Source organism: Phalacrocorax carbo, chromosome 6, assembly GCF_963921805.1.
Source record: "Phalacrocorax carbo chromosome 6, bPhaCar2.1, whole genome shotgun sequence".
In the NCBI taxonomy this organism is placed as follows: domain Eukaryota; kingdom Metazoa; phylum Chordata; class Aves; order Suliformes; family Phalacrocoracidae; genus Phalacrocorax; species Phalacrocorax carbo.
This window is the reverse complement of record NC_087518.1, coordinates 20,481,913-20,496,435: the sequence shown is the minus strand read 5'-3', so window position 1 is coordinate 20,496,435 and position 14,523 is coordinate 20,481,913. Positions and strand designations below refer to the sequence as shown.

At 39.4% G+C, this 14,523-nt stretch overlaps 1 protein-coding gene across 4 annotated transcripts in view; it reads left to right on the top strand.

Annotated features, from left to right (window-relative positions):
- Positions 1-14,523, top strand: part of DCAF1 (DDB1 and CUL4 associated factor 1) — a 53,618-nt gene that overhangs the window by 7,319 nt on the left and 31,776 nt on the right. For all 4 annotated transcript variants that reach the window (XM_064454109.1, XM_064454111.1, XM_064454110.1 and 1 more), the window contains exons 3-10: positions 2,819-2,895; positions 3,623-3,696; positions 4,638-4,751; positions 6,811-6,948; positions 7,912-8,415; positions 9,604-9,705; positions 10,901-11,059; positions 13,571-13,750. In XM_064454109.1, the coding sequence (XP_064310179.1) occupies positions 2,819-2,895; positions 3,623-3,696; positions 4,638-4,751; positions 6,811-6,948; positions 7,912-8,415; positions 9,604-9,705; positions 10,901-11,059; positions 13,571-13,750 (1,348 nt within the window). The remainder of the gene's footprint in view (positions 1-2,818; positions 2,896-3,622; positions 3,697-4,637; positions 4,752-6,810; positions 6,949-7,911; positions 8,416-9,603; positions 9,706-10,900; positions 11,060-13,570; positions 13,751-14,523) is intronic.

Genomic DNA, 14,523 nt, shown 5'->3' with positions numbered 1-14,523 from the left:
CGTCAGAATGTATGAACTGAAGAGATTGCTTGGAAAGCGTGTCAGCGAACAACAGTTACTTAATACATATGGCTTTCAAAAAAAATTGTAAATTGAAATGATCCTGCAAGAGCATTAGTTCATAGTCTGGATGCAAGTCATGTTCAACCATTCTGGCAAATCCTGGGAGTTGGATCCTTCACTGCATCTCAAGAGCCCCTTTCATAAAGGGAATAAATCAGCAGCTCAACATCACACTTCGTCTCCACAAACCAAGCGTGTTGTGGTATAGGATCCTAGAGCATCTTACACTATTGGAATCTGTTGTGAAAGTTCAGGCTGGTCATTAATGCCAAATGATGGCATAGAGCAGTATTAGGATGGCTTTATTTTATGCCATCTAGATCAGTGTGAGTCTTCCAAAGTTGACATACATTTATGAATACCACTGTCCCTTCCTTCCCACCCCCAAGGTGAGCTCAGTGAGTGGCAAGTGCAAATGAGGATCTGGCTAGCCATCCAAAGATGAGTGCAAAGAAAGCTGTAAAGAGGAAAAAAAACAGTTAGAAGTGGGGGGAAAGAACCCCTACCCCCATGTAAAACCTAGATCTTGTCTACAAACTCTGAAGTGGCTTGAGAACTGATACAATGCCAAGTGAATGAAGGAAATCTCGAAACCTGAATAAAAGCTCAGTGTTTTTGTGAATTGCTTTTTGTTAAAGCCCTGCATACCACGTGCCTATGTTATGAGGCAGGAATGAGCTTTGTTAGTTATTCGACTCTCCTGTTGCTTCAGCTGAGAATTGACAAAGCTGTTAATCTGGGTAGATTAATCCAAGTCACTTCACAAGCCACCTTTGTATGTGTTAGTAAAAGAAGGATATTATAAACAAGCTTGATTTTTTTTTTTTCTTTCCTTTTTGAGAGTCAGTTTTGAAGAGGCAGTGCTTTTTTACTTTGGTCAAACAATTGTGACTAATTGTCTCAAAACCCTCTGTAAATGGTGATGCACGTGCCTGTTTCATCTAGGCTGTGATAATGTTGTCGTCCCCAAAACCACTTGACAGCTTCAGCCGGCATGTTGTTTGGCTGCCTACCTAAACAGGCTGGACGGATGAGTATGTTACACTCACATTCCATGCTTGCTTATCAGTCCTTTCTTGCACACAATCAAAATGCTGATTATCACCTAAAAAGACCTGATGAGTCTAGGGTGCAGCTTCTCAACTCCCCATTTGTCCGAGTTGTCAGTCAGCAGGTACCCCTCAAGCTATTAGTTCTCATGGAGAAAAATGAGGAGCTGGCAGTGGAGTGTTTAAGTAACTTGCTTTTGCCAGAAATTCGTGAGAGCTGAAACTTTGCCACCTGTTAGCAAGGGATAACAATTTGCATCTCTTCACATTCAGGCTTACTAAAAGTAAATATTAGAACCCCACAGGATAAACAGTTTGCTGAAAGGTAATTGTCAGATCAGAGACAAGCAGGAGAGTTCTCTGCTCATTCCTGATAAGCTTATTTGCTGTTCCTACAATCTGGACAGGCTTCATAACATCATCCTCTTTATACTGTCAGTTTAGTCCACAGAGGCAGAACTAAGTACATTTTTGCCTCTGTCCCTGGGAACACAGGATATTGTCTGGAAAGCAACAGAAATGGAGTAGAAGTCAGTGGCATTCTGTAAGGGAAATCCCCTGCAAATATTTTTCAAGGGATTACTGCAGCCTTTCAGCAGTTTTCCCTCCCCTATAATAAACTCTGCCTAGATCACTACCCTGAGGTATTAAGATCTTGTTTTAAAATGCTGTGCTGCACATAGATTCTGCAACCCGCTCTAGACCTGAGCAGGGGGGAGGGAATGAGGTTTTCTAGCAAGGAAATAAGACTTAATATTCTAATGTTCTTCGAATACTGTTCTTTATTTCATTTCAAACTGCATATATTTCTACTGTAACACTTCCTGGAGAAAGACATGGATGACTATGGAATTATTTATTGCTTGACCATGAGATAATCTCCCTCCTCTTGATTTTTTTTGAATAAAAATAATAATTTATTCCCTTACTGCTCGTTCTAAATGAATTAGAGCATAGGATTTCTTGTGTCTGCTGAGGTTGCTTCTCAGTTTATGGGAAGACATAACTTCAAAACAACCTTCAATTTTTTTGTCTGATATGGAGGAGCATTTAATGTATTTTGAAGGACTATGAATAGGGAGCTGGCTGAGTTTCTCCTTGTCTTATCCATTGCAGTACCTGACACATGCTAAAAAGTTGAGCTTCAATGGAGTTGATGGGATAAGCTGAATAGAGATTACACAATATTTTATTTAAATATACTTTTATTGTTACACAATATTATTAAAATTTAATATGCAAAAATAACAAAAAAAAATGTGTAGGCAGCTTGAACGGCTTCCCCTGCACAGACTGAATAGGAAGGAGGACTAAGCCACCTGTTCAGGACTTACTCTACTGCAAATATGAAGCCCTTTATTTGCTTTAGTTCTCTGTAGTATGTGTTGTAGAACATCACCAGGACTCTAACATGAGTAAAGGAAAGGTATTGTCCCATCCAGAGCATCATGCTTATGCATTGCTGGGATGTTGATAGAGGTTGTGTGTTTTGAAGCATGGTGGGGGGATGAGATATTACAAGCAAGTCTCTTTTCTCATCCCTCTATTGTGAACAGTCTGAAATCTTCTGGTGGTGCTGAATACCATTCAAATGAAAGTTGATGAGCTGTTTTATACTACTTTGGCAGATAGGCAATTGTGAGAAGCTGTGTACTAGGGGAATTCTGAGTGTGAATTCTGCTCATGTGTTGTTGTTCCTTCTGCAGGATGTCTGAACTGATTGAGAAGGAGACTGAAGAGTACCGCAAAGGTGATCCAGACCCATTTGATGACAGACACCCAGGTAAGATGTCCTGAATGGTTTTGGCAGTGCCAACTCTGTCACAATGGATACCTTGTAGTAAATATTTAAGAGTAAGCAATTTTTAGCCTGATTGCACCTGCTGTTGATCAAGGTCTGATACTACTTTTGCAGTGGGTAATCATGCTCTGTAGTGCTGATCTCTGGCAGTTTTGATGTTTGTTGCAAGATTTTGAGGCCCTTGGTAGAGTTTTGGAAGTGTGTTTCAGAGGCTGATTTATGGCATCAGGGTATGATCATGTTAACAAGTTGTAGCTAATGTGATGTAGTAGGTGTTAGAAGGACAGAGAAGACAGTTTGTCTCGGATTATCTTCAATTTGCTGAGGAGTAAGGGCAGTGCTTTAGAATAGTTGCATACAGCCACTGATGCTATCTTGTTATCCTTAGATTTTTTTGTTTGTTTGTTTTGGAGATGATGTATTTCCAAGTTACTGGAACAGTTTGCTTGGCGGCCGCATCTTCACTGTCTACAATACTGTTGGACCACTAAAATGTGTTGTGCTTTGACTGGTAGGAATTCTAGGGAGGTAATGCCTACTAGAAAAAAAATTAAGTCAGTGAATAATTCATATGATTTCTCCTGTAATTTTCCTTCTGAGAAAGGTCCTGCTAACTAGAGTATTCAATGATCAATTTGAAGATAGCAGTTCAGTATTAATCTTTACATCTTGAGGTATGTAGAGAAGTCTTTTCTTGTATCTCCTACAGGTCGAGCGGACCCAGAGTGCATGCTTGGTCACTTACTGAGGATACTTTTCAAGAATGATGATTTCATGAATGCGGTAGGTTTGCTCTGAGATCTGTATCTGTCAATTCTTGACCCCACATTATGGTTTTTGTTTACTCTGTGCTGGTTGACCTCAGTGCTTGTTCACTGGTGTAGGGACTTTCTCTTCCATAGCAGTGGTTCTTAGGATGGGTTTAAGTGTGACTCATTTGCGAGTGTGGAAGTGACTCAAGGAAAGGGGAGTTCACAAGCTATTCGGGAGTGCTAGAATATGTGTAGTAACAATTGAGTTAATTCTTCTCAAGGTTTATCAGTCTCTTTAAAGAAAATGTAGCTCCTCTAATATAAATTTAAAAGCATAAATTAATACCACTAATTCCAATGCCTTGTCTCTGACTGCTTGGAAATCGTGGACTGCCTGTAGGAGCAGATGAGCATGTCAGCTCTTTAAGACTCAGGCAGAGGATTAAGAGGCGAGAGTCTGGCTTTCTTCCTGCATTGCTATACTCTAACATGAGATAATAGCTAGAATTTTTGTTACACTCACCTCCCTGCAAGCACCTGTATCAGTACACATTACTGCAAGGAGTCTGACAGATTGCTTGCATGTAGCTGTCTTAAACTACAAGCAATAAGCAAACATAGATGCCATTGAAAATGTGCCTTTTTATGTTAATTTTTTCAGCTATTACATTTTCATGTTTACACTGTTACTGAACTGTAATTTTTTTTGGCATTTTTCTTTACAAATCAGTTCAAGATAGATATTTAGTCAGTGAACAGCAGATCAGAGGGGAATTCTGTTTCTCTGAGAAGTAATTTCAGCTTCTGAGGCAATGGAGGGAGCAGGTTAAAGGCTAGTCATCTTTATATCCAGAGCTTACTACTGACATTCTTTCTTTATTGTTTTGCTGCTGTGGGAGTTGTAAGGCTTTCGCTGCATTGGTTTTGGTCAGAGTTGAATTTCAAACCAATGCTGTTCCTGATCTTCTCTAGCTAGTGAATGCTTATGTGATGACAAGCAGAGAACCTCCATTAAACACTGCTGCCTGCCGACTTCTTCTGGATATCATGCCGGGACTGGAAACAGCTGTTGTCTTTCAGGAGAAGGTACCATCTGTACTAAGGCTTGGTTTTTAAGCTTGGTGTATTATGTACTCCACAGTTCTTCCCGTAGGAGAAACCAGGAAAAAAGTCATATTGAAACCTTGTCCCTGGGAGACAATCTATTCAGTCTTATTAATGGTTTGGGGCTTTTTGATCTTGACTTGTTCAGCTGATCAAATCTTGGGTATTTTGCAGCTTTTAACAGGACTGATTCAAATGGAGGAGCTGAAACTTAATGTAATATTTTGAGAAATGTTATAATTTGAATTGTTATTTTATAGGCCTGTGAAAAGAGCAGGCTGTACAGAATGTAAAGACTTGCTGTAGGAGTCTTGCCCAGTAATCCCCAGCTACAGCAGAGTGACAGCATTATTAAAGCTAAGTGATAAGCAAGTCATACTTTAACTAAGCAGTCTAAAATCCACATGCTTTGTGGGCATTATCTGGAGCTGTGATGGACAGCTGAATTGGACTTCTTTATGTTGACAAGTGTAGTTTTCTGAAGAGAGTTGAAAGTAAGCAGAAAGTTGATTTCACCCCTGAGCCATAGTTTCCTTATCTGTAAAAATTAATGTAATGTTTTTCCAAAGTTTGGAAATTGAGTAGTCCCGATTATAAAGTATAAGTATAAAAGTTCTAAATTAGTTTATTTAACATTAGAAATATGTATATGAACTCTAAAGCATGATAAAAGCAAAGAATAATGTGGTCCCTTTTGAAGGACTGAATTTGGATAGATAATAAAGATCTCAAATTAAAGGCTAAAGTTGTGAGCCTTTGATCCAAAAAAATTAAAAGCAAAACAGCAATTCCCTATTTGTGGAGGAGATAGCTTTTTTTCAGAGACTAAATATCTCTGTAATTGAAGTTAAAATTTTAAGTTTTGCACTTAAGGACTTTTTTACTTTTTGTCTTGAGAATATATGGAGCTCTGTTATGGCACTTTGGATTCCTGTATGTAGGAGGCTTTAGGATAGTAATAGAGGTCCTCTAGCGGCCAAGGTATTTCACATCTCATTGTTTGGTTTGGTTTTTTTAGTGACATAATATTTAAATAATAATGCAGTTTTCTTTAAATATGTAACAGGCAACTCTAAAAATCTGTAAGCTGAGAGTTCTCATTGAAATGTATGTCTGTTCATTATTACTTTTAACTGATCTTTTATTGTATTGTACCTATGATTCAAATTATGTGCAAGATTCTTGTCACAATAATGATGTGTTATTGTATGATGTTTCAAAATACAGTACTGATTGCGAGTAAAAAATTGAATCTTTAATTCTAAACAATTGTCTTTTTAATGGACTGTTTTAATTTTTAGTTAATACTCATCCAGTCTTGTTAAGAAAAGTTGCCTGGCAGGCTGTGTTCAAACACTGCTGATTTTGTTACTATTAAAAATATTAACCATATTTAACATTAAGATTTTCATATGTACAGATTGGTGTACTTGCATGCATTTCTCTCTTCTCCAAATATTATGAATTTCTGACTATGTTGAGAATTGTTCTTTTGGTTGGTGGGTAGTCATTGGTGAAAAGAGTTCCTCTGGCTCCAGGTAGCTTGCTTATTTAGGTGACTTTTCAATTTAGCCCTAGTAAGCTTTCAGTGAAATGTAAGAAATTTAGCCAAACTCCATTCTACTTGGTGTAAGTTCAACACAGTTTCTTTGAAATCTGCTAAACTGTTGGAGATTTGTATTAGTGAAACTGACAGGAGCTTTGGGCTTGCTTGTTTTGACTAATCAATTTATACCTGTGGTGTTTTGCTACTTTCTAGGCATTAGGTTGACTGGCCACTTCAGAAGATTTTTGCAGGCGTGCAAATCTTAATTCCAAATATCTGATGCCTGGGAATAGTTTTATGCAGCTTAAAATGTTAGATTTTTTCACCTTCCTCCAAATATTTTTAAATCTTGATTCATACATAATTGATAGGAAATCTAGCTTGTTCATTACTAGAAATAGGAAGAATTGTTACTAACAGATGCTTTCACTGGGACCAAGAAGTAAAAAATGAAGAATAACTGTCGGAACTGCTTTCTTATTTTCTTCATTCTAGGAAGGTATAGTTGAAAATCTCTTTAAGTGGGCGCGAGAGGCTGATCAGCCGCTACGGACCTATGCAACGGGGCTATTAGGAGGAGCTATGGAAAACCAAGATATTGCTGCAAATTACAGGGACGAGAACTCACAATTGGTAATGATCTCTTGATCACTTCCCTTCTTTAGAGGGCAGATACCTTTACCTTTTTTTTTTTTTTGTGGGGAGCTCACATTCATGAGTTAATATATGGGTCTTACAGTGTTTATAATATATGTAAGAGTCAGTAGCTCATGAAAAGCTTTCCTTACTTTTCTGATCATGCATTGCATTTGCTGAGGCTACGGCCTGATTATTCTACCAGTTGTGTTAAAAATGCCAATGGAAACCAAAGAAGCCAAATACTATACTTTTAATGAAAAATTTTCAGAAGCTTTACATCTGTAACTATTGCCTGTTGTGACTTACATACAGGACAGAGATTTTTTTTAAAATGAAAGGTAAATTGGCATGGGGACAACTTAATATGAAATTGCATTCACTTCTGTTATAAAATTTTCACCATTTTAGTGTTTATTCTGTATGATGTTTACCAGAAATTGAGATGACCTTCAGAAGAAGGTAGGATAGGCAAATTTGTCTCCCAGGATGGTGTACAGTGTGCTGAAGTGTAGGGTGAATTCTAATTCTTGCACAGATAAGGCCTTTAAAAGTAAAAACATGTTCTTAGGGTTTGTGGAACTGCAGCTTATCAAAGCTGCTGCTTCAAAAGGGAATGTTGCCTTTATTCTAGTCTAGGCAGAGATGATGGAAGAATGGTGGAAGATGGTATGTTGTTCTGTTAGCATGAATATAGCTCACCTGCTCTTGATGGCTCTTAAGCCACTTCTTTCTTATTCAGGAGACTAGGTGCTGATATTTTCGAATGAAAGTAGCTGAAAGGATTGGGATTTTCTTATTCACTTTGAAATCATTATTTCTCTGGGCAGATGTACACCACAGCACACTTGACACGTAATGCTGTGGAGTGAGTTATATCTTAAGAACAAAACATATGGTCAATATGAGATGTCTGACCAAAGCAGGAAGTGTATTCTCATGCATTCTTTTCTGAAACAGGTGGCTTTGGTGCTTCGACGGCTACGAGAGTTACAGGTTACTGAAATGACTGCAAAACAAGAAAACAAGCGTCCCAGTCCTCGGAAAGTGCCATCAGATTCTCTGCTGCCTCTAGATGAAGAAGCTGTGGATATGGATTATGGGGAGATGGCAGTAGATGGAGAGCAAGAGGAAGTTTCTGGGGATATGGAGATTTCCTTTCATCTTGATTCAAGTCACAAGACCAGTAGCAGAGTAAACTCTGCTACAAAGCTAGATGATGGGGGACTAAGAAAAAGCAAATCAGGGAAACAGCATGAAAGAGATGGCTTCCGGAAGGCCAAACAAAAGCTGGGTTTCTCTGCTTCAGAACCAGAGCGGATGTTTGTTGAACTGTCCAACAGCAGCTGGTCAGAAATGTCCCCATGGGTGATTGGCACTAATTATACACTTTACCCTTTGACTCCTGCCATAGAGCAGAGGCTAATTCTTCAGTACCTGACTCCTTTAGGGGAGTACCAAGAGGTGAGCATATGAAGGTGGGAGGAAGAACTCTGTGCTTGAATTCTCATGACAAAACTGAGTGGTATTGTGGGGGAAAAACTTGCAGAACTGTTGTATTGCTCTCTGGTGTTTCCTGATGCGATTAAGATCAGTAACCTTTCCTGAGCTGTTGATGACTTTCAAATTGAAGTCATTAGTTTGAGCATTACTTGGTAGGTAATACTCAAACATGAACCTAGCAGGTGTGTGGTCTTGTAGTTGGAGCATGGGACTAGGAATTTTATTTTTTTTATTTTTATATATTTATTTTTGGTAATTGTTTCCATGACACAGGGCAAGTCACTTTGTTTGAAATACATTTTTATTTCCTCTGGGGGATGTGATAGACTCCTGCAATTAAAAGCCGGAGGAAATAACGAACGTCAAGTTCTGAATGAAGTGGTTTGTGTAACCTTTGCAGTAGCTCTGAGAAATGGCAGTACCCATGTGATAGAGATGCTTCTGAGAGCTGTTGTTACTTACGTAGACAAAGTAGTTGGGCAGTGTCAGATTTACCAAAGTGTGTTTCCTTTTTCTTTTTTTAAAAAAACATAAAACTCAAGTTAGCATAGGTCTGCAGGCCACCTTTATCTCTGTCTAACCTTTTTTTAGGTGGTTCAACTCTATCTGAAATAGAACAAAGCAACACAGTTATGCTTTGTGATATACGTTATGTGTGTGTGCACGTGTGTGCCTTGCTTCTGTGAGAGCCAAAGCAACTGTTATCCCCCAATGCCCTGCATGCTGACTGGATCACTTCATACACCAGCAATAATAAGATATAAAAATACTAATTAATACTATAAAGCTGTTACACAAAGAATTATACAAAGGGTTTTGGTTTGTTGCCCTGCTCTCCTGTTTTTCTCTTCAGTTGTTGGGAATCTATCGCCAGGGTGGTATCTGTGTGGACTTGCCATAGCCGCACTTGAAGGAGAGTCTTAAGATTTCAGTGAGGCAGCTGTCATGCACCTTGCTGCAGTCAGCAGATATATTACAAGAGGTCTGTTAACCTTTATTGCTTCCTATGGATGGAGCTGGTTACCACTAACTCTCTTAACAGGTATCTGCCAGTAGGGGAAAATTGGGGGTTTGAGAGAGTAAGAATGAAAACAGATCTTGTATTTCCAATGAAACATTCAGCTAGTCTCCCATTTTTATTTTTCTCAGCTACTACCCATCTTTATGCAACTGGGATCAAGGGAACTGATGATGTACTACATCGATTTGAAGCGAACCAATGATGTGCTGCTCACTTTTGAAGCCCTTAAGGTAAATTACTTTCATAATGCATAAAACGTATCATCAACATTGTAAAAGCACTGAATATATGTCTGCTGCATGAATCAAAGGCAAATGCTCATCTTCTTAAGGCTTGTGTATCTTGTAGCGTTCCCTGGGATTGGAATTGGCCTTCACTCAAATACATTGCAGTTTTGTTTTTATAACTCTCAAGTATTTAAAATAAAAGAGAGGAGAGAGGGGATAAAAAGATCTTAATTCTGCAGGAAGTGTCATTCATTTCACCAGCCATCTGCCTATCTGAAGATGATAAAAATTCCTTTTTCTGTTAAATGCTTTGTGTTCCTGCTGCCCTTAGGTGGCATTCCTGAGTTGTTCCACTGCCTGTCATCTCAAGGAACATCTGTGAGGGGGAAGAAGCATAAGTGTCTTACTCCCAGAAACCCCAGCATGACATCTCTGAGCTTAATGTTTGAAATAAAATAGTTTTGTTTGAATAGTCTTTAGGTTATCTCCCTGAGGTACAAAACGACACAAAATAACCTTATTCAAGCCAAACCTGCCGTGCAGCATCACAAGTTACATTTTTCTGTGTGTTCTTTCACAGTAACTTCTCCACCTCTGGTCTTCCAGTGTCATCTTTCTCTCTGTTTCATTGTTATTTGTCTGAGAATTTATTTCCAAGGAACAGTGCTCCTACAAAAGGTGTAGGTTACCTCACTTGGGAGTGGGGTGGGGTTTACAATGGTTCTTACTGTTTCCTCTTAAGGTGTTGGTAATACAAAATGAAGTTTAAAGGCTATTCTTAAAACTGAAGTCTGCAGCTGCACTGAAGTTTACTACACTTTTCTGTAAGATTCTTCTTGCCACCAATACGGCATATACAAAGTTTGAATGCAAATTTAAATATTTCTTAGTGATAATAGAAAGTGTTAATATGGAAAGAATAAGAAGACTTAATGTGTCCTGTCGGGTAATTTCTGAGTTGTTCTGCTTTTCTTGTATTTCTTTTGCAAGATGTGTAAAACTAAGTGATAATGCCTTTTTTACTTTTGTCTTTGGGATAAATACTACATTCTGCAGTTAAACATAATGGGAGGATGAAATAAGGTGGACAAATCATGGAGTGCTTGTTTTTTCTGCTGTCTGTTTTTCTCTGGGGCGGGGGATGGAATTGATGACACTTTGAAGAATTCCAGTCTAATCTGTTTTTATCCTTCATTAGCATTTGGCATCATTGCTGCTGCACAACAAGTTTGCAACAGAGTTTGTTGCTCATGGAGGAGTGCAAAAGTTGCTGGAGATTCCTCGCCCTTCCATGGCAGCAACAGGAGTCTCCATGTGCTTATACTATTTGTCTTACAATCAAGATGCCATGGAGAGGGTAAGAGGCATCCTTTCAATATAACTGCAGTGGTTCCTGTTGTTTCCAGTGTTTCTACCTGTGTTCAAAACCTGAATAAACATCTCCTAAGCTAAAAAGCTAAAAGACTTTGGTATGTGCAGAGGCAATAGGAAATATAAAAATAATGGTATATCTGAGTGTTTTGTTTCACGGGTTTGGATTTCAGTTCCTAGGGAATTAATAGAAGACCTCTGTCTTGTCAGCATTTTCACAATACTTTCATCACCCTTTTCATGCTAATGGTCCCTCTTTCCCTCAAAAAAAAAAAAAAAAAGGGAAAAACTCCATTCTCATCTGTCTTTCCCTTCCTGTCTGTTCCAGTGGACTCCTACACCTGAGATTGCTTTTTCCATGCACAGTCACAGTGTGGGTAGCTCCAGTGTTACACAGTACCTCAGTCAGATTGCAGAGAGCCATACAACTTCTGTGCTGGTGTTTGAGTGCAGCAGAGGACTAATGTAGGTCTGGTCTGTATTGTGCAGAAAATCAAACTAAATGACTCTGAGTTCTCTGTGGCTTGAGCTTATAAATATTGAAACAGCTGATAATGAAGGTAAAGTTCCTCACCTCATATTTTGCCATTAAAAAAAATATCTTAAATCTTCCTCTTAGCTCAGTAGTGTTCCTCCAGCAGGCATCCCTTCAGACAGGTTGATATGGCAGTCCAACCTTAAGCTTCGGTTTCCCAGATACTTTAAACAATGATTGTTTCCTTTTATTTTTGTACTGGAAGCAGCACAGGTGTCCTGAGCCAGATCTAGCAACTGATCCAGTTTATTCTAAAGTTGCTGCTATAAAACAAAACAAAACAAACCCACACAAAACCAAACTTTGACCTTATGAGCATTAGTAGTGGCATGCGGGAACATCCTTTTCTAAGATTCAGTCGAAGCAACCGCAAAGTCATAGCTGTAAGCCTTCCAATTCTGCTGTGCTTTGAGTGAGGGCTTTTGATTCCTGGCCTGTCCCTGGCATTGTCTAGCACTCTTTTTTTTTTTTTTTTTTTTTTTAAAGCTGAAAGTGGAAGCAGTTAAACTAGTAACTGTACTTTTCTGTTTATTCTTTCCTAGTTTTTGATGCTGTCTGAATGTGTGTTGTGATTTAACATGCTTAACACTCCTGAGCACCTAGAGCCTGGACTGGTAGTGGTTGTTTAAGGCTGTATCTGTATGGATTCTGCTGGCATTTCTGTTCTGCAGGCATATTTGTGTGAGCAAGTTCAAAAACCTTTTGGTAATCATGGTTGATCAGGGCTGTCTGTGCCCTTTAATACATCTCCTGTATGAGGGCAAGAAGGGTGAAATAGGCATAATGTTCCCTCTACTTTTTTGCCCATTATGCCAGAAATATGGACCCTGGCTGCATAGGTGTTTCTCTGAACTTTGTAATAAGAAAACTCTTTATACTCCCTTCCCCCCGCCCCCGATTCCACTTGCTGCTTGCGTGGTTGTTCAAAAGGAAAACCAAAACCTGTGACAGGGTGCTGCATGAGGATCCCTTCTGCTTGACATCCTCAGGCCATGTCATGAAACCATGCAGCTGTTTCATAGTGACACTGTCTCATCTGCCAGACCCCCAATATCTACAGACACCAGGTAGAACAGGTTTCTGTGGTACATTCCTCTCTTGTCTTTGGATTTCAGAGAAAGCCAGTTTTGAGAGGCAATCCCTTGTCACTTAGTCCATGCTAGGCCTCGGGTCTTGGGGGTGGAAGCCAGGCTGCAGCTGGTAGCACTGTATTCTCTGAGTATGTCCAACACCAGCAGAGAAGAGGTGAAAAAGTCTGCTAACTTGGCATACAGGAGCTGGTGCCAGTGCTTTAGCCCCCTGTGCTGTTCCTCTTGGTTCTGACCCTTGCAGAGGGTTCTGAGTTCCTCGTTGTTAGAAGCTAACAAATGTATGTAAAATGCAACTCTGAGCACATGGTCTGCATATCTCAGAGGCAGGGGCTGAGAAAAGGAAAAGACCAGCTCAGCTGTCAGCTGAGCTGTTCAGCAAAAGTCAAGCTTTAGATTTGTGTTTGATGATCCTTGCAATCCCCCTAGATTTCAGTGCTACCAGAGTTTGCTAGAACTTCAACCTAGTGTGTGATACTGTTACACTGAGAAAAATTTTTTTCTTCAATGGAAACTTTTCTTCATTCTCTGCCTCTAGTGAAGCATTCTTTGGATAACTTGAAGTGGTATGGAGAAAGACTTTCTGGAATTATACTACATTGACTGCTGTACTTACTGTATTTAGGTCTGGGAGTGGACCAATTGCTAGTCCTACACTGCTGCATCAATGCCTTTATTACTGTCACTGGGGCTTTCTTTTACTCATCTGGAAATGGGACTTTTTATTTCATGTCTCAGATGTCCCAAGTCAAGCTGGGAGTAACTGATATTTGTCCTCTGTCAGTGCCCCTTGAAGAGCCCTCATTCTCCTTGGACAAATTATCTTCAGTAATCTGTTTGAAGTCCTTCTCAAGAATGTTCTTTTGCTTTCTAGGTGTGCATGCACCCCCATAATGTGCTTTCAGATGTAGTAAACTACACCTTATGGCTAATGGAGTGCTCCCATGCTTCAGGCTGCTGCCATGCAACCATGTTCTTCTCCATTTGCTTCTCCTTCCGTGCTGTCCTGGAGCTCTTTGACAGGCATGATGGCCTTCGACGCCTGGTTAACTTGGTAAGGCTTGTAGTTTTATGTGGTGAACAGGGTTTAGTATCGGGTTTTTCACCCTTTACATTGCAACTGTGGAGAATTCTGTTCTTCTATTTGTTTTTGTTTGTTGGGTTTTTCCCTCCTAAATTCCCAAGAGATGGAGAAGTGGAATGAGTTTTCTAAGCAACAGACATGAGGATGCCTTCATCTTTATTCTTTTTCTTAATAATAAGATCATTGTCCAGAGACTTGCTACCCTTTAAGAGCTTTTTGATGCAACTCTTGGGTTAAGCAGCACATGTTCAGTGGTGACTTGGGTAGTTAAAATGCTTCTTGCGATTCTACGTGTGTGGTATTGCCATGTACCCTTTTGGATGCAGATTCATCCAGCCTTGTTCCAGGAGAGGTACAGTTGTGTTTGTGCTGTGGTAATCGCAGTACCTTATGAGAGAAAAAAAAATCCAGTACCTTATGAGCAAGAAACCAGTGTGTTCATGTACAAAAGCTGGTATGCCTGCGTATGGTATTGCTGTGCAGTCCTTATAGCTTGGGTTGGTACTTACTCAGGGACATCAGCACAGCAGGGTATAATATAATGCCTAATAGCATTAGGCACAATGTTGCCTCCAGATCTACGTTGATGTAACCTCTGGATTTCTTTCTTCATAGATAATGAAGAAGGGAGAATCGTTGTTTTTAGACTTAATTATTTATCCACACAGATAGCCTTCTCTGCTTAGACAGCTTTCCTCAGCTCTCAGAGTGTGTTTGTATGTCTTGTATAGCAAAGTATGTTT